We start from the raw sequence: 25695 nt of genomic DNA, 5'->3' as shown, positions 1-25695 counted from the left end.
CGCAGTACATACAAGTGTTATTTTAAACGTCAAACTTCTTATGAAATCATGACGTATTAATAACACTTGCACTTGCACTGCGTGTGCTATCAAAATTGTTGCAGACTTATCTTCGTCTATCTCTCATGTTTATACAAGTAAAACCACTAGGTTGGTACGTAAGATTAGAATCAGTACTCGATAGTTAGGCAATTTAATTATTTTTATGCAATAGGTACTGGGTGTATGGCAAATAATACTAAGATGTCTTTGGGTAAATTGTAGTATTACAGTAATATATCCCTTATATTACTAAATATTTACAAAACTTTGTATTATCCTAATTAATGACTTAGTTATCACCCTAGAGTGCAGCCCCGATGAGCTAACGTTGCAATGATATGAATATTTACAAAACATGTTTAAAAAAAATGAGGCTCTTTAAACTTCAGTCTTCATGCTATGGAGAGACCTCTGTAAACAAATGAAATTCGATATTTTCTATTTTAGTTCCAGCCGTGGTGGTGGTCAATTCCATGGTCGAGTCCGAGGCTGTGGTCGTGCAAGTCGTGCCCATGATCATGGATATCGTCATGGTCATGAAGATCGTGATGGTCGTGGAGATCGTGATGGTCGTGGAGATCGTGATGGTCGTGGAGATCGTGATGGTCGTGAATGTCGTGATGCTCATGAATGTCGTAGTGAGCATGAGCATGAGACGGGGTAGCGTGCCAGCCGTGAGAGTGATGGTGTTCCACCGCTTTGTGGTGCACGGTCTTGAACACAGGGACTGGGTACTTCTTTACCACATGATACGGCACCTTGACCAGCTTAATAACCGGCACTTTCACAATTTTTTCAATAGGAACGCGACGCTCCACAGGCACCTGCACTACCCTCTCTACGGGTACTTTGACAATCTTTTCGACTGGGTAAGGTACTGGCTTGTCAACCTTGACTTGCTGGATTTTTACAACGGGTACTGGAACGTCCTTATACACTGGTACTTGCACGGGGTAGGGCTGTGGGACTGGGACTTGTACAGTTTGTGGCACGGGCACGGGCACTGGCTGGGGCACTTGGTGGATTTGTTCCCTGAAGACTTGGTATGGTTCCTCTCTGACACGGTATCGTGTCGGGGCGCCATTGCCATTAGCCAGTCCGTGAATACTTGTGATAACTGGAGCCTTAGGTCCGGGTGGTGGAGGCTCACCGCCTGGAACGGTGGGAGAGGATCCGTCAACTGCACCTGCGTTTGAAAGAGATCCAGTAGCAGGCAGAGGCAGAGAGGGAGCAAGTGGGGCAGCTAAGTTTGAACCGCCAATTCCAGAGTCAAGAGCAGGTCCGCTAAAAGAGCCGCCGAGTGGTGCTCCTAGCGAGCTACCAATTCCAGATCCGATGGAACCTCCAATGCCGGACGGGATGGAGCTACCGAGACCACTTCCTCCAAGAGATCCAAAATGGCCACTACCAAGTGATCCAGTGTAAGAGGATCCTCCCAGGCCAGAACCTCCGATGATGGATGATCCACCAAGGCCGCTTGTACCGATGCTACCCAAGCCACTGGATCCATGACTGCTAGTTCCCAGACTATGGCTAATATCTCCTATGGATCCGCTCGAGCCGGAATATGTAGCTGAGGGTAGAGATCCAGCGGGGAAGCTGCTTGGCGAGAAGCTCGAAGTAGCAGGCAATGGTGCGGGAGCCAAGTGTCCACTGCTATACGAGCTTCCAGGAGGGTAGTTGTATCCTGAACTGGAACTATGACTGTTCCACCCTCCGGCATGGCAGCTGCCTACTAGGATGGCTAACATAGCCAATTTCTTCTGAAAACAAAATAATAACTTTGTAAGTGCAGTACTTCTCAACTCTTTATTCTATCAAACAGTATTTAGGAATTGATTATTTGATACTTACAAAAGTAGCCATATCGATTAGCTAATCGCTGGCCACCCAAATTGTTGTGTCTTCTACAACAAGCAGAGCTTGTGTGTACAGTTTTGGAGATTTTCATCATATTTATATAAATGTCGCGATAAGGCGCGGGACGGCCCGATATGCAGATCGAGAGCGCAAACTGGTTTTGATCATCTTATTCGTATTGAAATCCATTGATTATCCATTTGAATTAATTCTATGGTTGGTGACTTAACAGATGGGAGCATTAATGCTACTTTGCGCAAATAGGGTAAGATTAAAATGTTACATAGAGATATTTTTAAATAGATTATTTACGTTTAACAGCGTTTTTGCTATTTGCCATCGTTCACGGGTTATTTACGAAAATGTAGAAAAATGGACCATAAAATTGATTTTAATTAACTTTCCCGCTTTAATATCTTTTTAAATGTTGATCCTAGCGAAAAGTTTACTGAATTTCTTGTAGGCAATTTTATGTAGATTATTTGCGTGCAAAAAAACATTTTTTGCTATGGGCCACCGTTTACGAGTTATTTAAGAAAAACTAAAAACAGGGACCTTTAAACCCCCCTCCACCCGTTAGCGCCACCCCCATCCATCAGTACTTCTAGTATGTTATGTAAGATACCTTTATCTCTAACTATGTCAAAATTCGCTTATACACGAATTATTTCCCCGTTTTTTCCTTCGTTTGGTGGCCTAATTCTAACACCAATGAAAAGTGTCATAGTTCTTAATACGAACTCAATTGTGCTGATTTGTCTTAATAAATAATATTATAAACAAACCAAAACAAGGCACTTATTTAAAAAAAAAAGTTTAGTTAATGTATTAATGAAAATAATATTTAAAAAAAGTGATGATTTATTTAACCCACAAAATTTTGCACATTAGTGTAATTTTTATGTCAGATGAATATAATTCTGATTAATTCACAATAAAGTTAAAAATTTTATAAATAGGTACATATCCTTAGCTTTCGATTTACTTTTGTGATTTTTTCCCCATTATTTAATATTGAAGTTCAAGGAAATCGGTAGTTTTATATAATATAGGTACGTAATATCAGGGGACCGAGCTTTGCTCGGAAAACATAAAAAACCTAAAAATGTGCGTTTACCCAGAGATAAGATTTAGCTAGATCGATTTTTCGCCCCCGAAAACCCCCATATAAATTTCATTCAAATCTTTAGAGCCTTTTCCGAGATCTCCGAAATAAATAAATAGATATACACCGTGTTTTTATTGAATTCCGTTAACTTTGGGGTATCGGTAAGTACGTTTAAGGAATCTAAATGGCATAGTTAATTTAAAAAAAAAAAAACTTTTCTTATATTTTATAAATTATTTTTATTTTTGTAAAAAGTAATTAAATGTTGCATATAGCGTTGTTGTAATACGGGCATTACGTTGAACTTAACCATACAATTGAAAACTGTGACATATCAATGTCATTCCGAACATCAATTGTCCGAGATAGTACTTACGTTTTGTAGCAAATGTATTAACTCATACTAAACCTAATCAATATGTAAAAAGGCCCTAAGCCAAGTGTACACGTATAAGAAAAAAAATAATTATTTATTATCTCCGAAATGGAATTAATTACGTAGAATACCGGTGTCTTTGAGAAAGTTACTTAATTTAAGCTCACGGATGCACCCTTGAAATTAACGGAAATAAAAAAACACGGTGTATATACAAGAATTGCTCGTTTAAACGTATAAGATAAATAATTACTTTCGCATTTATAATTTCGGCGTGGCAAATAATTATTGATTAAAACTGTATATCAGTGATTGCATTTTCACGTTGAGAGTACATGTAATCAAATGATGTCGTTCTTAAAAAGCATGCAATAATAACAAACGGCTCTCTTTTATTGGTTCTACTAGGTAATAATGTAATGTTCGCTACCATCTTAATCTATTTTATAACACTAGTCATCGCAGCTTTCAATCCACATTTGCATCACACGCAATAAACATCGCGACAGGTGTTCGAAATCCTCATTAAGAAAAAAGTCGATGCGTTTCATAATTTGATTTGATCGTAAAATCTCGGGCGATTGGTAACAAAAGTATGGGACTCCGTGGGCAGAAAGCGCAACACACGCGATGCACGGACGCAGCGCGAGCTGCGATTGCAGACGTATTCAACAACATAAATTTACTAGCAATATAATACCAATTGAGTATGATTGCTTCGCACTTGCACATACGTGGATGTGTTCTAATGCAAGCAAGAGCTAGCAGCTGACGCATTTTAGATATTTTTCCTGCTACTACAATGCACAATAAGGAATAAGGCCCCATTTCGCCGGACCACGCTAATAGGCCCTCATCAACAAGATTGGTGGGTACATTCAAAACTGACACCTCGTTACTTTAATTATTTACATTTATTGACTTCAATTATTATTCAGTGAAATCTATACGATGCGTGCGAAATACCCAGGTCTACGGTCTATTCATCGATTGCGTAACCTTGAGGACATTCATCTTTGTAATCGATCATTAACGTTACTTAAGTGAAATCAGAGGAAAATTCCTCAGCCTAGTGGATTCTTAACGTGATATGATGTCATCTCATTTCACTATTTAAACTTACGAATCTAATTAACTGCGTTTTTAGTGGACGCGCACGCAATGTTCGATACGCCGTTCTATTTTCTCGCATATCTTTAGTTTAATATTATACTCATCAGATTACTGTTTTTGTTGCTGATTGAAACAAAAAACAATTTTTAACATTAAATTTATTCAACAAAAATGTAAAACTTAATACAACAAGGTACACAACTTATATAATACAAAATACTCATAACAATGACTTATCACAATACAATATTCGTAAAACACTTAGCTTAGATGATATTTACAACTTATTATTTATTTTGTAAATAATTGTTTATTTATAATGTAACAGTCGATTTGGAAAAAAATAGAAAATTATATTTACAATACGTTAATTTCAGTCTTAATGTAGGTAGTTGTTTTAAGCGAGTCCTTAAATTAAATAAATGCCAATCAAAAACCATATATTCCTACGTATTGACATTAAAAAATATCTGAACACTACAAACAAAACAACACATTACGATTATGCATACAATTAAATCCTATAATAAGAAACGAGTAAATTTTTACTGAGTACGTAAAATCTATACGTATACAATTAAGTAAAGCACCAAATGTATTAATTAAGTAAATTATAGGTTTCTAATTTTTACGTACTTTCCTTGTCATTACTGAAATCATCTGATTTAGCTTCTATGACGGAGGCTGGAGGTCTTAGTAAAGTTGACATTGCAGTATCTACTTCCTCTTTCGAGGTTTCAGCTTCAAACAATGGTTCCGTTCTCAATAGTCTCGTAATTTTAGGTTTGTTAATGCGTCGTCTGCGACCGTGCTTACTATGGCTTCCTCTGCCTTTGGAATGTGATGGAGGAGGTGGTTTTAGTAGAGGGTAGGGTTCGTCAATACCTTTAGGATATTTTCTTGATGAATGATGACCAGGTAAAAGCGTATTTGGATGTCTCTGCCGATCTCCTCTCGTTATGTGCGTTAATGGTCGTTTAGGTCTTTCTTCTGTAAAACTATTTGATGTATCAACACTCTGTGCTGTTAAATCAATGGTAGACATGCCCTCGTGACCCTCTTCATCAGTTTCTATGACTGCACCAATTGGGTAGTTATTTGAAGCATCTGCAATAGGTAAACTTTCTTCCTCTTCTTGACTTCGCGAGTATTTCACACCTTGATAAGGAAATCTGCCAGTGTTATAAATATCAAAATAGGGGTTACTGTATGCATTGAGATTGTCACTTACTGCTGATAGGCCACCATAATTATCATTTTTAAGCAGAAGCTGCTGTAGTTGCGACATGTCGAGCTTGATAGGCGCAGGTTTCGAAAACTGATCTCGTAATCCCAACAGATGCGTGTCATCGCCAGGTGATTTCCCTTTTAGCATTTCAGCAACTAATTTAAGATCAACATTAAATGGGTTTGCAACTCTAAAGCCATTTATGGTCGATAATAACCCACCAGTTTGAGAATCAATATCAGGTCTATTTTGATTGTACACTGACTGTTTGGCTATTAGTTTACTGAGTATTTCACTACCCACATCAATTTGGTGACTGCCCACATTCTGATTAAGTCTTCCTGGTAGTGGTGTTGGAAGATTTGTCTGATCATAATTATTATTGTGAAGACGTAAAACATCTGGAGATAGTCCTTGGGTTAATTTGTATGGAATATCATTTAATTTTAAAATACTAGCTATATCTGTGGGAACTTGACTTTGGGGGCGTTGGACATTAGGGATATTTGCGGATGACTGAAGATTGTCTTGGTAATTATTAGATACCTGAGATGCATAATTTATTACTGTTTGTCCATCTATGTATCGCTTGTTGTCATGATTATACGATGGAATTTGCGTCGGTTGTTTACCGTAATAAGGTATGTTTTGATCTAACTGCTTAAGTTCATCTGTGAAATCCTCTGACTTGCTGCTTTTTATGTTGTATCCATAACCAGTATTCTTATCTTTGTAGTATGCGTCAGTTATTTGTTTGTAATATTGTTTCAAATTATGTTCATTTATATCTTTGTTATAGTTTTGTACAGCGTATCTGCTATTGGCGTCTAAATGTTGTGGCGTTTTCATGTTATCGGAATTTGGAACTACATTAGAGACATCAATAGGTACTATATTTTTTAATGCTTTAGCATGGTCAAAGGGTTGTTTCAGTTTAGATTCAACATTATTTTCTCTTCCATTTTGGTTGTAAAATGGTGACGCCGTAATAAGATCTTGTTGGTTATTACCATATGGGTTAGATTGTGAAGATTTTTTATCATTAGCGTTGTAATATGAATTTCCTTGATTATTGTTACTAAACGCCGATTGATAAAATCCATACATTTGTTGTTGTTTTAGTTGTTCGTGCGCTTTAGCAGCGGCTTTTGCAAATTCTTGAGAGTCATAATTATCAGAAGCTGATTTGGAAATCTGATCATAATTGTATGGTTTTCCAGTGTCCATATGAAACGTCATTTGACTGACGGCCTGTTCAGGCTGTAACCCCATAGCTTGCTGCCTCGGGAAATTCCCTGAAGGGTAGTTATCGTGAGAGGAGAGTTGTCTCTTATCCCCCATCTTCCACCCGTAATCACCATGGGAGTAGTAGCCCGGCTGTGCAGTGTCTTGTTCAATATCTCTAGTCCGACTGCGTATATTATTTAATGCCTGGTAGTCAGGTTGTGCGAAGTTCATATACACATTATTTGCTGATGCTAAATTACCGATACGGTGGGTATCACTATTCGTATTCTCGATATTGTCAGGTAAACCATTTTGTTGGTTATTGTATGGTGAATTATTATACTGCGATAGAGAAACTTCTTGTAATGATTTAGTTAGTGAATTGACGCCAGTATTTACAGCATTTTGCCAGTTATCGCGGACTTGGTCCGGGTAAGGAGACGATGATGGCGACGGAGTTGGTGTTTGATATTCATTCTGATACTGTTGTGGGTTAGGGTATCTGATTCCATTTGCAGAGTTATCATAATGATCAATTTGCATTTTTTTATTTAAATCATTGTTTTCATAACTAAATGGATTGCCTATTGTAGATGTCGGCCTGTTATTGTTGTAATCTAGGGAGCTGGATTGAATTGCCATTGGGGATGAAACATATTGCTGTAAATTAGGCTGGCTGGAGAGAAACACTGGCGATGAGCTGGATACATAAGTGTTTGCTGGAGTGCCAACATACTGATTATTAGGTAGAGATGTCGATACGTATGAAGGTAGGGGTGAAGGGGTGCTTTGTATACCATCATATGAATACGAATTTTGATTATTATATTGGAAAGGATTATTGCTGGATTGGTACTGCGAGTGTGATATTTTCGGTTCCAGTTGTGGTACTTGATTGGGGTGGTTATTTTCGTAATTAGAGGGATTGATTGTCGAGTATTGGTATTGGGGTTGCGGAGTTACAGTGTAACCTAGATTGGGAGCGGGAGTAGATACATATTGCTGTTGTTGCTGCTGGTGTTGTTGTTGTTGCTGCTGTTGTTGTTGCTGTTGTAAATATTGGTTCTCTGCCCTCATCTGCTGTAAAAACTCCTCGGGGGGCAAGGAATACTGCATTGCCGCATACTGGTTGCTAGCCCCAGAATCACTGTCCTGTAGAACCTCGTCCTTTTGCCCGTCATCCTGCTCCAACTGACGTTGAAAGGGATTTTTGATGCGATAAACTTTCCTAGATCTTCCACGATCTGCTCTGTTGTAGTCTTCTGTTTTCTGCGCGTCATCTGTCAGGTGATACTGAACACTAACTGAACTCACTGACTGGCTGCTCGGGTCCCTCTGGATGATGTTAGTATTGTAGCTCGTGATAGTCTCAATTTGACCATCGTTGGATGCGAGATGCTGAAGACGAAGTAGGTCCTGATCGCTAAATCCATCCTGACAGCGGACGTTCTCGATGATTAAACTGGTTATGACTAGTATCCGTATCTGGAAAGAAGAAAACAACTATTAAATACTCTGTTCGACGCTTAATGAACTAAAACTTAAACAACTAATCTGACTATGCATAAAAGTGATTTTCACAAGTTCACAGTAAAATATAGTAATGATTATAAAACCCACGGTGTGAACTGAACAGAATCCAGACTAACCAGTATTCTAAATGCACCTAGATCACATAAAAAAGACAATTTAAATGAGTCACCTGACTCCTATGAATAAAATATGATTCCAGGAAAGTTGTAGCAGGTATCAACTATCAAATCAGACAAGTGGCCCGTAGCGGTCCGTGAGTAATTAGTTGTATGTTGGTAGCTTGTTTTGAGATAGTTCACAAGGTTGGGCTACTAAGTTTCTCTTTCTGGTTTTGCCATGCTGGGTGTTGTGAGGTTACGCTAAGGTCCTACGCATCGGAAGATAGCAATTAGGAACTAGTTATATACTTTCGCTTCTTGAATTTACATCTTCGTAATGACGAGTACTATACTAAACGTTTTATATTCGATGATTTAATATGAGTATTCGGTAGGTATAATTTATATGTATCATGTAAATGCCAAACGGTTTATTGGACATTCATAATATTACATTTTACCTAGGGTTATTATTTTTGCAGTTAAGATTTTATATACTATTATATAATTAAACATTTAATACCGTAACATCTACCTACTAATGCCATAAAAATATCTAGCACAGCTGCAACGCTAAAATTTTTTTTATAGCCGATTTGAGTGTCCCACTGCTGGGCCTTTCCCCATAATTTCCACGACTCCCCATTTCGTGTTTCCTCCGGCCAGCTATTAAGGAAGCTGCCTAGGTTATCCTGCCAGTTCCTTCTGGGCCTGCAAGCCACCGCTAACATAACAGTTATAAAAACTATTTTTTACTATAACAAATTAATTTTATTTTCAAGAATAGATCATTCATTAATTACGTCCAAAAATTCGTCTCGGATATGAGACATGAGACAGGATATGAAAAGGAGGAAAATTGTAAAAGTGAGTATAACGGTGAGTGACGCTCTAGAATGTGGGATGGGCATTTTGTAACACGATAGTGACAAGCGCTGTACCCCCTCAGCCGGAACTCCAGTGATCTCATTGCACTGTGATTTATGGCAACACTCACTGTAATTTCGCTAATGAACGTAAATCAAAATGATTTTCATTCTACATTAATTGTAAACGAACATTACTAGATGATTTGTAAGGCGATGCAAGTCCAAACCAAGGTTATCATGGGTCTTAACTTCGGTTCGTATTAATGAGTTTATCGGAACATTGGTGCGAAATTATCATTTGATATTTTTCTACTAGCTGTTCCTTAGTGGAAATAATCTTGATACCAAATCCCGTGACCTAGTTAGGGTTCCGTAGCCAAATGGCAAAAAACGGAACCCTTATAGATTCGTCATGTCCGTCTGTCTGTCCGATTATTTCACAGCCACTTTTTTCCGAAACTATAAGAGCTATACTGTTCAAACTTGGTAAGTAGACGGCTATGAACCGCATTAAGATGTTTACACAAAAATAGAAAAAAAACAATAAAGTTTCAGTTCTAATACTTAGAACTGAAACTCAAAAAATCTTTTTTCATCAAACCCAGCATACGTGTCGGGTATCTATGGATAGGTCTTTAAAAATGATATTGAGGTTTCTAATATCATTTTTTTCTAAACGGAATAGTTTGCGCGAGAGACACTTCCAAAGTGCAAAAATGTGTGTCCCCCCCCCCGTAACTTCTAAAATAACAGAATGAAAAATAAAAAAAATATATATGATATACATTGCCATGCAAACTACCACTGAAAATTGGTTTGAACGAGATCTAGTAAGTAGTTTTTTAATACGTCATAAAATTAAAAAAAAAATTTTTTTTCATCAGAACCATACGTGTGGGGTATCTACGGATAGGTCTTCAAAAATGATGTTTAGGTTTCTAATATCATTTTTTTCAAAACTGAATAGTTTGCGCGAGAGACAATTCCAAAGTGCAAAAAAGTGTCCCCCCCCCCCCCGTAACTTCTAAAATAACAGAATGAAAAATCTAAAAAAAATATATGATATACATTACCATGCAAACTTCCACCGAAACTTGGTTTGAACCAGATCTAGTAAGTAGTTTTTATAATACGTCATAAATGGTACGGAGCCCTTCATGGGCGAGTCCGACTCGCACTTGGCCGCTTTTTTTTTTTAATTTGGGAGGTCGGGTGACTGCCGCTTTCGTTACTAGGATACATATGTGGCAATCTTAGGGTTGAAAGCTGGTTAGACTCCTATAGGTTGCAATCGGTGAAGTGCTAAGATGAAGTATTGATGGTAAACAGGCGTGTGATGATAAACGGACACTGTGGGCCAGTTTATGCCGAACGTTAATTGCAATTGCCGCTGATTCGCGCTAAACGCTACGCATCCAGCTTTATTATGCGAACGGCTAAGGAGTGGAATTCACTTCCTGCAAATCTATTCCCAGTGCACTATAATTTGGATCTTTTTAAATCGAAAGTGAATAGATGTCTTTTAGGTAGGCATGTTCCATCCTAGACAGCATCGGCACTAACGATCAGTTGAGACTGTGGTCAAATGCTTACCTTCTCCTAAAAAAATAAATAAAATAAAACCGGCCAAGAGCATGTCGGGCCACGTTCAGTGTAGGGTTCCGTAGTTACTCTTCCGTCACAATAAGCTAAACTGGAGCTTAAAGTATAGTAAATTGTTAACCAAGGGATGAAACGGTACCTTTCACCCGAGTTAAACAAATAGGCAAATTTGCATAATCAGTACCTAATTAAAGTAAGTCTTTTTACTATGAACGGAAAACTTTTTGCGATAGCTCAAAAACAGCTAAACTGATCATGTCCGCTATAGTTTTCATTTAAAGTCTTTCTTAAGCTCTACTTCCACGATTTTTTTCATATTTTTTGGACCTATGGTTCATAAGTTAGAGGGGGGGACACATTTTTTTTCTTTCGGAGCGATTATCTCCGAATATATTCACTTTATCAAAAAATGTTTCTTGAAAACCCGTATTAGTTTTGAAAGACCTTTCCAACGATACCCCACACTCTAGGGTTGAAGCGAAAAAAAAATGTCACCCCCACTTTACGTGCAGGGGAGGTACCGTAAAAAAAAAATTTTTGGTTTTATTGTACGACTTTGTCGGCTTTATTGATTTATATAATTTCCAAATTTCAGCTTTCTAGCACTAACGACCACGGAGCAAAGCCTCGGACAGACAGACAGACAGACAGACAGACAGACGGACATGGCGAAACTATAAGGGTTCCTAGTTGACTACGGAACCCTAAAAATGATCATTAAACTGTAACCTTCCGTTACGTTTTACGGTTCAATTTGTAATGACGTATTGGTCAAATGCATTAACGTTTCGGCTAACACTGCTGTGGGCTTCACAAGCCTGTGACACCAGGTTCTAATTTTCTGAAGAACCAAAATTTCTGTATAAGGGAAAACTCGTAGTGAGCTCCTTTTACATTCTAAAAGTTTAAGTACATTTTTTACGACAATTGACTGACCTCCACTGGCATATCTATAGTTATATTTCATTGGTTTTGTAATCAGGTCCACAATAAGTAATTGAATTACACTTAAATAAGTTTAATATTTAATAATAGCTTGCCGAACAAATAAAATGAACGCTTTCATTTACTCTGTATTCAATAAAAAGACTTGTTGTTATATATTTAGATGAAAAAAAACCTATAACTTGCCCGTATACGGTTTAAAATAATTCACCATTATCGGTATTCTCTGGTAATAAATTTAAACTAATTGTCTTATTCTACCTCATTAAATTTAATAAACATCGTTCTGTATGAGCATACTCGTAGACTAATGCCCCAAGAAATTTATAATAGAATTGTAGCGATGAATCGTGAACGATTCGCATAATGGGTAGAAAGTGGAATTGAATGTGCAGGGTGCCATCGTGCGGGTCCGAGGTGAAAGGGCAAGTTGCCAAGTTGTCACCTACGCGATTATACCGTGACTCATTATGGCAAGTTGTAGCGTAGGTTATGTAATGGTACATTGATTTTCTCTATGCAACCTATCATCAAACCTGAAACTGAAAGGGCAAGTAAGGTCTCGCCTACGCAGTTGCACTACGGTGACTCATCATAGCGATTGCTAGAGAATAATATTATGCAATGGTGCAACAATGATTTTCACTATTTAGTAACTTGTATAAATCTGAAAACGAACGAGCAGGGTAGGGTTGGCCCCTACGAGATTTTTCTGTGATTTAAGGTTAATACTAGAATACATTAAGTAACAAATATACTGCTGATAAGGGATATAGTAGGAGGGCCACAATTTTCAAAAGAGAAGAATTTACTCTCGCGGTCGCTCCGGCTGTGGACAAGGGTTTACAGTATGGGATTGTTCAAAAAAGGAGCGTATACGTTTTAAAGGATCGGCAACGCACATGTAACACCTCTGAAGTTGCAGGCATCCATAGGCTGCGGTGACTGTTTACCATCAAGTGGGCCGTATGCTTGTTTGCCACCGACGTGGCGCATATATATATATATATATATATATATATATATAAGGGTTTTATTACCGCCTGTTGTTACCTACTTACTTATGTCCTTTTTTTTTGTTTGTAACATGTATTTTTCTTTGTAGTGCACAATAAAGTATTTTATTATTATTATTCAAATTATGCAGCCGAAAAAGGGGAAAGTAGAAGTTAGGGAATAAGTAGAAGAACTTAGGGAATAATAATAGAGACACAAGTTATTACCCAACATAGGTCTCTTCGGTCCAAAAGTTTCTAAAAGATCTAAAAGCTTTCGCTTGTTGAAATGAAATAGAAAATAATGATTGCGAAAGGGTAAGTTTGAGAGACGTGCACAAGCTAACTACTTTGTTTCGCATCATTATCATTACCCATGGTATCTGAATATGATCTTTACGGTGGGTCAAACACATTTTAGAAAAAGGTCACTTCTGTGGACAATACAATCAAAATTAACGACTCGGGTACTAGCACAATCGAAATAGAATAAACCTCGAAATTTCTAGGACAGTCCTGAAATTAGGTATGTAGGTATGTATGTAAACTAAAGGCCCCTTATTCATGTCCATACTATTTGACATTTGGGGACCTCGAGGAAGTAGTCATGTTGGAAAATGTGTACCATCCTGGAGAAATTCGCGTTTTACTCAAAATCTGCGTTATCTAGGAAAATATGGTGTAAGACAACATTAAAGCTTATAAACCTCGGAGGGATATGAATTCCAGTTAATTAATGATGATTCAGTACACCCTGTAGTTAGTATACTGGCTGGATTAAAAAAAAATGACATATCGGTATATTCCTCTTGCCCTTCACAACCTGTTTACACTTGTTTTATTAAAGAAAAATCAGGAGAGCCGCCTTGAGCCGCCTGTTAAATCATTTTTTTTTCTTGCACCTAAATTATTGAACGGATTTCAATAAAACAGACATCAGTAGATCCATAATTGGTACACGAGTGCTACTTTGCAATACACAATTAATAAAAATAAGCAGAGGAAAAATATTTTGGGCTAAATATTGTGATTGCAAAAACAAATTTTAGGTCTTAAATCGGGTTCAAACAATAGTGACAGTAATCAAATTTGACACATACAATCTTTGGAATCCATGTCAACGTTCCTTAAAATTCGAGCTTTGGCGAGCACGAGGACCAGGCGCCATCATGTGAAGTATACGTCTTTTTTTTCTATTTTTTATTATGAGTTTTATCTGAATATTGTGTATAGCGAAACGGAAGATTATTAAGTTCCACACAAAAATGATTTGTACCACTATGTCCCTAAAACGAAACTTTCTTTTAGATTTTTTTTTTAATTTGACCTAAACTCATATAAAATGTTTTCCTTCTTTTGGCCTCAGATTCCCCGTGCCCACCTTGTATAACAACCAACATACAAATCCATGAGTACAAAGTCGCGGGCAACAGCTAGTATGTATCTAATTCTTATGAATAGTTTTTCAATTTTCATTCAATTTCAAATCAGCTTATAAAATCTATTAGCAGTCTTTCTTAATCATATAATATAAGTAAGCATACTCAAAATGTTTTAGAGGTGACAAAAATTCTCCGATGCAAGATTTAAACCCTTTTTTTCACCAACTTAGGGTATACATTTAAAAAAAAACGTTGATATTAGTTTTCGTCTGTTTTAATAAAATGCCCTTCAACCAAATTTCTAGTTCCTAGCTTAGAAGAAACCTTGTGCCTCATACAAACTTGTATCCCCTTTTTAACCCCCTTTGGGTTGAATTATCAAGAACGTTGAAATATTTTTTGTAATTTTATATTAGGTCTTTCTAAAAAGTTTAGTATCAAAGTAATGGATTCAAACTTTCAATAGTTGACCTATTTACCCTTTTAGAGGATGATATTTTAAAAACTTTGAATTTTTTTCTTTTGTTTCTAATAATATGCATTTATACAAAGACTCAAGTCCTGCACTCACAAAAAGGTTGGATCTCCATCTCCATACCAACTTTCAACCCATTTTTCACCACCTTCGGGGATGAATTTTCAAAAACGCTGAAATTAATTTTCTTTTTATTTTAATAAAATACCTTCTTACCCAGTTTCAAGTTCCTACTCGTAGCTTAAAATAAAAATGGAACCCCATACAAACTTTCATGCCCTTTCTGAACCCCCATTGTGGGAGTGAACTCCTCAAAATAGCTTCTTTTACAACATTATAAATGTAATCTGATATACAAAATTCAACTTTCTAACATTTGTAGTTTCGGCCCTGCGTTGACATGACAAGTCAGTCAGGATACGTGCATTATAGATTAACGTCTAACCCTGAGGTCTAGTGCAGACGAGTCAGAGTCATTAAGTTCCTACATGTATGCTAATCAATTTTACATTTGATGTGGTTCAATGTGCATGCAAATTTCAATGGCCTTTAATACTTTAATAGTTCTGAATAATCTGAAATACTCAGACGGCCTAGCATACGATAATAGACCTGTATATTTCCTATCACGAGTAGTGTAGGTACTTATTTAAGAGAAACATAAAGCGTTCAATACTTTAGCGTTCAATTACCAGTTATGTAAATACAAATTTACCTTCAATATTATATCGAAACTTTTAAAATCCATTAGGGTAATAGGTATATTTTTATAACATGTATACTTTCCATTCCAAAACAATTTTCTCTCTTTAATTTTAAAATCTATGGCCAGGTTCCAGTCAGTTGTTCAGGTGGCAGTCCTAGATCCAGATAATATGTATAAGGTACACAGTTTATTTTTATGAGCCATCAAGTGAGATTAGTTGAGTAATATTGTTTTGATTTTTCTCTATTCTAAAAATATGCAATACAACACGCGACCGATTAAGTAAGTCAAGTTATTTGCATAAAGAGCCGAAGGAAGAAAGGCTACGAAATCAACTGGTTTTCGTTGTGACATCTGGCCTAGAGCAACTGGATTGGATGTAACAGTGTTTCTATTAATTTATGACATATGTTTGAATAATGTAAATCAGTTCCGATGTACCAGAAAAGGCGTGTGCTACATCGTAAGTAGGTGTATAGAGGAGCAATTTAATTTTTCTATGGTTTTGTTATAAAAATATTTTTTCTTGCACTTTGGTATTCTACATAGAATCTTGGACAAAAATATATATGTTCCATAGCTCTTATGTCAGCGAATAACAACCTATGAGACATATTTTTCAGTAAGTGGTATGCACCCATTTTTACACTCGGCAATTTTACAAGCTTTTATTTAACTTGCCCCGTTAGTGTATGCATGTATGTATGTTTGTGTGGGTCAAATCTTGGAAGCTAAATTTGACCTACTTCCAGGTTTCCGATTGGGCTGAAATTTTGCATACATATGGAAGTCGGGTGATCATGCAAAATTATGGTACCAACGAGCTGATCTGATGATGGAGACAGGTGGTAGCCATGGGAACTCTGTGATGAAACAACGCAACCTAAATGTGTTTGGGGTTTTTAGAATTGTCTCGATGAGTATTAGTTGCCTGTGGAGAGAAATGGAATTTTTGCCATAAACTTATTTATATTTCACACATTAGGTACCCTTCTTTATCTTGAGCTGTTGGTAAAAATACCTAGGTCTATGCTGTTTCTTTTTTAACTTGGTTGAGTGTAGGTCAACCCAATTAATTACCATTCTTTTGAAAAATCAACATTTTTAAGAAGTATAAAATAAAATATCCTATCCCATTTAATTATGTTTAAAATCACAAACATGACAATATATTTATCTCGATTGGCATACAAAATATAATATTTTGGAGAATATAACAACACTAATTCGAATTTCAGAATGGTTTAACTACCTATATCCTATTACAGTAATCTGATGCAAAATTGCAAAACTATTTAATAAATACCGTCAACTTTCGCTGTCAGTTTATAAATTAGATAAAATAACAAAGCTATCTTCACATCTTCCCTTAAGGGGCGTACCGATTACGAACAGGTTAGCTAACTCATGAAAGCCATAACATCTATTATTCTGCAGTCAGAGGTCGCGCGACAGGGACGCAGGCGCATGCGGGATGTTTCTCTGCCCTTTGCTGGTCACGTTTCATTTCACCCGATGCGCGCGCAGGGAAAGTGGCTTCCGAGCCTTCTCGGTACCTTCCTAGGTCTTTGACATTGATAGAACGTGGGAAGAGGAAAGGGAAACCTATGGGTTTGAGCTTTGTTTTACGTAATCTGATCACCTGGCATTTGCGTTTCCGGTGTGTAATCGTTATTAGCTATGTTGCGCGGATATTGCGATTATTATGGCAATTATTGATATCTAGAACTATAATAAATTTAGCAATTATGTATTAAGTAAAGAGATTAAAGGATATGCTGGCTGTTTAGTGACGAACCTGACGTTTAGTGACGAATAGGACCTGAGTTGGAAATGGCTTTTTACGTAATTTATTAGAAAATTTCTAATCATCAGCTTCAGACTGGTTTGTTAGGATAGATCAGTATTTAAGTAGATATGCAAATTATTCACTGATAACATTCAGCAATTTAAACGAAGTCAATGCATAAATCACAGAGTAAATAATTTATTGTTTAGTAAGATTTGGTTATTTACTTCAATTTATCCACGCTATTTATCACGCTGTTTTCATTATCTGGCGCTCGCTAAATGTATTATCTAGTACGAAATTAGATAATAGAGTTCAGAAATTAATCGGGTATATAAATGTCATAGACTACACAGCCTCCAGACCACGCAATTGACGTAACACAATTACGGTATTGTAATTACAGGTACTATAGGAGTCAATGTTATGACTCATGCGGTAATCGACAACAACGTTGCATGTTACGCACAGTGCTCGGGTCAATTGAGGTGTAGGGTTGTGCAACGTGCGGTAATCTTTTGTAAACCTAAATACTAGAGTACAAAACTCATCATCATTTAAGAGCATGGCTCTTGTCGGTGGAGTAGACGCCAGTTTTCGCGGTCCTCGGCCAAGTTCTTTAGGTCCCTGTAAGACACGACATTTACTTTTCCTTTTAGTTGCTGCGTGTAACTTGCTCGTGGTTTTCCTCTTCCTCTTCTACCTTCGATCTTGCCTTCCAAAATAGTTTTAAAGAAAGTGTCGTGTCTTATCAAGTGACCTATCATTTTTCCTCGTCTATTCTCTATGGTCCTCAGTAGGTTTCTCCTCTCTCCAACAATTCCCAGCACTTCCTCGTTCGTTTTTTTCTCAGTCCAACTTATTCTCTCCATTCTTCTCCACAACCACATCTCAAAAGCCTCCAAGCGTTTCCTATCCTTCTGCCTCATTGTCCACGTCTCACACCCATACAAAGCGATGCTCCAGATGTATATCTTAATTAGGCGTTTTTTTATATTCTTAGATATCTTAGCCTTTAGCAAATGTTTTTTGGCGTTGAAAGCTGTTTTCGCCATTGCTATCCTTGATATTATTTCATCTGTACATCTGGAGTCTTGTGTAATTAAGCTGCCTAAATATCTAAATTTGTTTACTTGTTCTATATGTGTCCCTCTGATGACAATTTGTTCCTTAACCGGGCGAAATTTTGAAGCAATTAGTGTTTTAGTTTTATTAACGTTAATTTTGAGTCCAAATTGTGTAAAAATTAGATCCATCTGTTCCATTACTCTTTTTAATTCTGTTGAACTTGGGGCCAGTGCTGCTATGTCGTCCGCAAATCTAATAAATGATATTCTTTCCCCATTAAATTTGTACAAAACTAGAGGTCTTTAAAGTGACTGCATGTAGGTTCTGTAAGGTTGCAGAGTCAAACTACCCACTTTCAAACTGCCAAGCTTCTAAGTCTACATGCTCTAACTCTACTAGCCCTAACTTCACATACTCTACACCTTACTCAAAATATGTGACTTGGCCATTTCGCAATATGCATGTTATGCAATAGTTCTTGTAGTAACGAAACGGCCAAGCCACATAATTTTGAGTAAGGTGTAGAGTTTGTAAAGTTAGGGCATATACATTTTGCTTCAATCTTGGCTCTACATGAGATCTGATGATTTTTTGACAGTGCCATACTAGGGAGCCATATGTCAACATTTTACATAAAAATGTTTTTGGTGGGATTTCACTTCTTTTAGCAAGTGCCTTATGTATAACAATATACTTTTTATTTTGTGCATTGTTTATTTATTCTTAGGGGTGTATTTCATACACATCAGTGGTGCCTTTTTTCATAGCACATTTACTATCTTTGCATCTCAAATCTATTACTTTATCTAGCATGAAAATAAGTTTGTATAGGTTATTTATTAAAATTCCTAAAATATGTATTTTATAATTTATAACAAGGATTCCCTATATCAATTTTCAGACCTCTAGTACCAAAATTTGCGGAAGTCTTATACAAAAACTTCCATCCCCTAATTAATGGATCTGGGGGTAAGAGTTCCATGTTTTAGGATTTTTTTGATGTTTGTGTACTAAAACTAGCTTACATACTTCAGAAAGTACCCCAATAACTTTGTTGGCAAGTGAGTCAATCAGTGACAAAATCGGGGTTTTTAGATATCAATAAAATCTAAAGTATAAATTTCTGTTTGACCCAATGTTTGACTGTTAGATCACCCTAGTTCATTTGTTAATATTTATACCTAAATTGTAAATAATAACAGAACTATTTTAGACCTATAACAAATAAAATTATTCTTAGTTTAATAGCATATACATTTACTCGCGTGAGGTAAAATTTTGAAAGTAAAATGTATAATTGAGTTGTAAACAAAAACGCGACAATGTTTAATTCTGGAGCAAATAACTGTCACTTGACTGATGTTAACGCAGAGTATTTACTCATGCTGTTAATATTCATGTTTATGCACTAGGCCTGCAATGTCGTGAGTAATGTGTGTAATCCACGAAGGGGAAAGAGGAAGAAAACAAGTGCAATTAACGGATAGGAACTGAGAGCATCCTGTACTTAAATGACGGCCATGATCGTACGGCTAGTTTGTACCTGATTATTTAAATTAATGTTAAGTAATGGGAAAACTTGTTGGCTATCGTAGTTGTAATAGTTATATGGTCGTAAAAAGTTTATATGTTTAGATGAAAATGTGAAGATATCTCTTAGGTGTGTTAGGCTGGCGATGGCGTCTTAGGCTCATAATGAATTTTTAATCAAGTGACATTAAACAGATAATAAATATTAATTTTAATGAATGTTAAGCCAAAAATAAGTATTATTTAACTGAACAGCTTTCGTTATATTTTAAGTAATTTATTTTGTAGCGAATGAAAGGCAGACGCCTGACCGTGCGGCAAGGCAAATATCACTTAAAGGGACCCTCGGATGACCAGTTCGCCGGACGATATCGGCCTGTCAGTTATTCGCAAAAGCTGACAAACGCTAATAAGGACGACATCGTCGGTAATCAGTGGGCCCGTTTAGATATGTCTATTGTCTGATTTGTGTCGTAAAAACACAAACTATCATCTGCTACTTATACGAGTATATATGCATGTGGTGATAAAATACAACTAAAGAGTATTGGTATATTACTGACTGATTTACGGTAGAAGAGCTATATTTAATTTATTGTATAAGCCCACAAAGCATTTCTTTCGGCCCACCATTACATAAAATCGAGAGAAAGCTTATAAAAAAAAAATGTGACTTAAATTCGATTGTATTTCAAACGCATGTCCAATTGTAACATGAGCAGATATCATCAATAAGCAACGATAACACACCTTCATTACGTGTGAAACTGAAGAATAAAATTATAACAAATCAAACGACTTATCGCGCGTTAATAATTCACTGTTTAAAATTACATCTTGGAAGGTTGAGTGTGTATGCGACTGCAACTAAAGCTTTATTTTCATAAACAACCTATGTCTCTTGAAATTATATAAAGCGTTAAGTTGTTTTATAATCAACCGACTCAATAAGGTTCAGTAATGACACTTGATTGATGGTCACATGTGTATTACTAATCGATGAGTTTAATTCAATGTCTGCAGACAGTAAATCATGTGTCGGGTCATTGCTCTGAAGCTAATGACTTTAATAGGTGCTTGTCACTGTAGAGCGATTATTTAGTATTGCCGAGCATTACGCTGCTATTGAGACTGTACGAACTGTCATTTTCTCTTTTGAAAGGTTTAAATTATTAGTGATTACTCTAAACATACTTGGTCCACTGCCGTAAAATTCTTAATTTTTTTAGACAATGTATTTCATGAAAATATATCTTAGACAACACATTGTTGGTCTGTTTTTAATTGTTGCCGCTTTCACATTATTCAGTTGAGTTCCGTATGTAATTTCATGTAACAGATCTTTATTTGACTTCCTGCCGTATTGTCATCGTCGAGTTAATTTTAAAGTACACCATATACAATCCAAGTAAGTGTGTTATTATATTTTGTGGCGCTAATCGACACATCAACAAACCGCTAATGTAATTAACGAACAGTGTACAGAAAATTACAGACAAGGCGTCTCCAGTTGTTAAATTCTCCAAGTAACGATCATGCAAGACTAAAGTGCAACATGCCCTACACTTTGCTGTCATTACAATATAACCGGCAGTGTATGAAACTATTCTTTACAACGTTATTTTATCTTCAGCATTTAGATTTCCGCCAAGTGTACTTCACCTAGTATTACCCTTCAAACTTGGTTACTTTTCAGTGACCCGCTAATTTTTGACTGGCATCCAACGAGTTGGTTTGGTAAAACACGTACAGTTGTAATGTTGGCAATCCAATATACACGAATTATATATTTTAAGAAACATAAAAGATCCAGCTTTTGTTTTATGTAAGATTAAATCATGTAAAAATGAAATATAAATAAATAGGATTTAAAATTACCTTGAACAGGTCGCGTATGTTTTGCATGTTTTTTATAACATTTTCCCGAATATCAATTATGCAAACCTATGATAGTAAATAACGTTAATTATATTGTAAGTAATTCAGCATTAAATTAACTTTCAACCCATATATACGAATAATAAGGAATCTGTACCTATAGCTTCTTTATCAGTCAAATCAAAACCGTTGTGACAGAACGTACGAGTAAGTTATATTATTGTATTGCAATTTATGGTTAATATTAATTTATTTATGGGTCTTGTTATCCAAAATAAATGATTTCATTATTATACGGTACGGTACGGTCATCTCAACACAGCTCATCATAAAGAGATATCTCTCTATCTAGATCAAATTGACGGTACAGATACTTTTGAACTGTACAGATTTATGCGACATTATAGTGGAAAAGCTCTCTTGACACAAGTATTTCGTTACTTAAAAAGATACACCAACCTGCATATTGTAATTTTTTTGTTGTTACTGAATAAAATATTTTTATTTTTTATTTATTTACTAGCCTAGTAGTCGGTGACCCTGCCTTTATGGCTATATTTTTTTTGTTGAAAAATGTATACTAGTTGATACTCCTACAACTGATCTGATTTCCATAACATTATATTCAAATCTGGTAATAGTATCTTTTAAAAGTTACACCTACATCGTGTTTTTTATTTATTTCCGTTAATTAAGTATAATAAAGTTAAGTAATATCTCGGACGATCGATGTTCGAATTGCCATTGATATGTCACCGTTCAATCGTTTGACTCAGTTAAATGTAGTGCCCGTGTTACAACAACGTATATTTTTTTTATATGGAATTTAGTTTCACTGAACGTACTTACCGAAAAAACAAAGTTAACGGAATTCAATAAAAACACGATGTATAGGTAATCCTATACGTAGTTATTGCGGTATTTTTATACCCGTGCATTTGAACTGCTGATGAATATTATGAAAAGATTTTAATATGGTTTCATCATTTATGTTTAATAAAAGTTATATATTGGATCGATAGGCATATAATACCAGCGAATTGTTCCTGCCACTAGAAACACTAAATTTCGTAAGAAATACATAAATAACCTACGATATGTCTAATAAGTATTTCATTGAAGATGATGTGTTAGAAATACCCATACAATTCCATACACTTCAGTTCGATCGGCCATACTTTATTTCTCTATCACCAAATAATATTAAAATTGAAATGCACCAAACTGATTGCAACATTTGATAATAACGTACAGTGCGTGTCATAAAATTAATCATCCTCACCGTTTGCAGTACGGCCTTCATCTTCACATGTAAACAACACTAGCTCCCAAACAGTCCAATCACATGTTCCGCACTTCACGAGTACCGAGGACAAGGAACGTGGTGGCAATGTAAATAAAGTTCAAGGCTAGTTTGCGACGGCCTTATATACGGGGGTAGCGGACCGTGCGGGCGCGGCTGTGTGCAGTGGGTGCATGTGCATTGCACACTTGCAAGCGGGCTGGTGATGCTCAAAGTGTAGGGGCGAGGCAATTTGTTTATTTATAATATTTTACATTGGAGCGACCCAGGTGCTCAAAAATATCTGAACTCACACTCCAGCGCGTTAACAATAGTGACGTGTTCATATATTTGTGAGCCTTGGCCGCTCCGATATATGTGATGGCGACTGTAAACGTCAAGATATGCAATTGTGTTTAGCACCCACGGCTGTGAGTAGTCGTCAATGGGCATTAGGTTTTTATTATTATTATAACTTCAGTTATTCAATCCCAGTATATTTTCCATTTAAGATAACTTTATTACAAGGGCTGTGTTCAAGACGTACCCATTCTGATTGATTTTTTACGTATAGTGTTACCGCTATTTCTACCGTATTCTCACTTAAAACTCGATAACTTTTATCCCATGCAATACTTTCTGTTATGAACTCGCATTTTTAGAACAGTCGCATTCGATTTGTGAACAGCTGAAACCATTTTTTCTGGTTGAAATTCTTTTTTTATGATGAATCCATCGAATTTCCCATGAAATATCCTCTATGTCCTTAACCATGAGAGTGGTGCGTTGTTGCGAGAGGATCTACTTCTGAGGTAGTTCCTACTAATTGTAAGTCAGACGAGGCATGCTTTGCCAGATTAAGGAGCATATCAAAAATCTGCAATCGTTAAACACATTTTGGAGATTGGAAGAATTTGATTGAGTCGCATAACCCTAAACTATTGAAACCAAGATTGCTTTCCATTTTATATGATTTTATTACTTTTTGAGATAAATTGTATGGTGTCACGGTAGACCTCGTCGGAGATGGCGGGACAAGCTTGACGCCTTTGACAGAGACTGGTGGGAGACTTCCGAGGATAGGGACACGTGAAAGAATAAGAGGGAGGCCTTTGCCCAGCAATGAGATAATATGGGCTCATAATAAATAAAGTTCCCTTAGTTCCCTCATGATATTTTCACTAACCTTTGGTAAATATCTACTACTACCTAAACTACTGCCTAATTAAGTCAGGCCGTGACCCAAAATATTTCTTTTCATTTATGTTCAATACACGACAATAAAAAAATACTATTACATACAAAATATTTCGCAATCTAAATGAGAGATACTGTGTAACGTTGACAAACATACTTATAGCTCTTTTCCAAAGTTTGACAACAACAGCATATCAGACAGACAGTGTGAGTTACCCCCGAGCCAAAGCAATCGCTATGTAACCCTACCCGTTTATACCCCTAACACTCTCTCTCTCTTTCTTACTGCTTTTCCACGTTACTTACGTGAAGACAAGTACTAGTAATGGTAGTACTACTGGTAGTCTAAACACCATACTCCGGGGCTTTGAGCGAGAGTGTTTTACACTAGTAAAAAATAGGGAAAAACTGTAAAAGCAACCTTATGGTTTTGAAGTACATTTGGAGCTTAATACTCGTTTTAAATTCATAGATTGGTAACTATTTTACAATAAACAAAGTATAAATACACGAAATTATTCCCGCACCTTCAATCCCGGTATACTAGGTTTGCTAAATACACAGCTACGGTCATTTTTGTTGTAAGGCTTTATATTCACTAACATCTTTGTACCATTTATTTTTAAATGTTTGCGGTTACTAGATCGTAAAAAATAGGTATTTAAGTTCGCTAAGTAATATATGCCGGCATTATTAATTTACACCTAATATTAGCCGTTCCTGAAATATCATTTGGTATTTACAGGTAAAGGATCACGGGGAAACAAGACTATTTCCAGTAAGACCTAGTTTTATTTCTAGGTTGGCAGGGCAGATGAAAGTGGCTTTCGTCCCTGTGAATTTTTTTCAAAATATTGCTTTTAATAACAGCCAAATATGTACTTACGACGAGGAGGAAGTAATCATAAACAAAAATTAAATAGAAGAAACGCAAAATTACAATGTACATTTTTTTTTCATGGACAAACTTTATTATTTGTCAATTTATTTTATTGTCAGTCTTTATTTTGACAGATACAAGCGCTTCTGTTATGACATCTTTTAGAAGCCAACGTAAGGTCAAAGATCGGCAGAGTCGTGACCGGTATCGGTAGTATTATTTCATTTACGTTCGTTGGACTTTTATGAAAGAGCATTGACTTTATTGATAATTCTAACACTTAATATACATATATACAAGCAAACTTTCATTCGGGAAACAGATAATTTCGACCCTTCCTCTACAAAAATCTGAGAAGGTTTGGAAATTTTTCAATGTGAAAATTTCGCAATTTTTGAAGTTTTTCGTGGGCACATTAAAATCCAAATTGAGCCTCATTCATACATATTTCTGGTTGTGACTTATAAACTGCTATAAAACTATAAAGCCGCGCGAGCATAATTTGTTTTTAG

General features: G+C 36.2%; 2 protein-coding genes across 2 annotated transcripts; both read right to left on the bottom strand.

Annotated features, from left to right (window-relative positions):
- Nucleotides 1-246: 246 nt before the first annotated feature.
- Nucleotides 247-2144, bottom strand: LOC133525902 (ankyrin repeat and KH domain-containing protein mask-like). The gene is made up of 2 exons (XM_061862316.1): nucleotides 1897-2144; nucleotides 247-1805 (listed from the first exon to the last, which is right to left on the bottom strand). Exons 1-2 carry the CDS (start codon nucleotides 1906-1908, stop codon nucleotides 486-488), a joined length of 1332 nt encoding a protein of 443 aa, XP_061718300.1. The 5' UTR covers nucleotides 1909-2144; the 3' UTR covers nucleotides 247-485.
- A 2614-nt stretch (nucleotides 2145-4758) lies between these two features.
- Nucleotides 4759-23866, bottom strand: LOC133525901 (myb-like protein P). The gene is made up of 2 exons (XM_061862315.1): nucleotides 23107-23866; nucleotides 4759-8439 (listed from the first exon to the last, which is right to left on the bottom strand). Exons 1-2 carry the CDS (start codon nucleotides 23125-23127, stop codon nucleotides 5128-5130), a joined length of 3333 nt encoding a protein of 1110 aa, XP_061718299.1. The 5' UTR covers nucleotides 23128-23866; the 3' UTR covers nucleotides 4759-5127.
- Between the last annotated feature and the right edge of the window lie 1829 nt (nucleotides 23867-25695).

Source organism: Cydia pomonella, chromosome 15, assembly GCF_033807575.1.
Source record: "Cydia pomonella isolate Wapato2018A chromosome 15, ilCydPomo1, whole genome shotgun sequence".
Taxonomy (NCBI): Eukaryota; Metazoa; Arthropoda; class Insecta; order Lepidoptera; family Tortricidae; genus Cydia; species Cydia pomonella.
Note: the sequence above shows the minus strand (reverse complement) of the source record. Positions and strands in the feature narration are given on the sequence as shown.

What these genes read in the sequence shown, in the direction of transcription:
- LOC133525901 (XM_061862315.1), bottom strand. Translation starts at nt 23,127, where the DNA reads ATGAAGGCCGTACTGCAAACG. An exon ending in TGAAGGCCGTACTGCAAACG is followed by an intron (nt 8,440 to 23,106) that starts GTGAGGATGATT and finishes TCTTCTTTCCAG; the next exon opens with ATACGGATACTAGTCATAAC.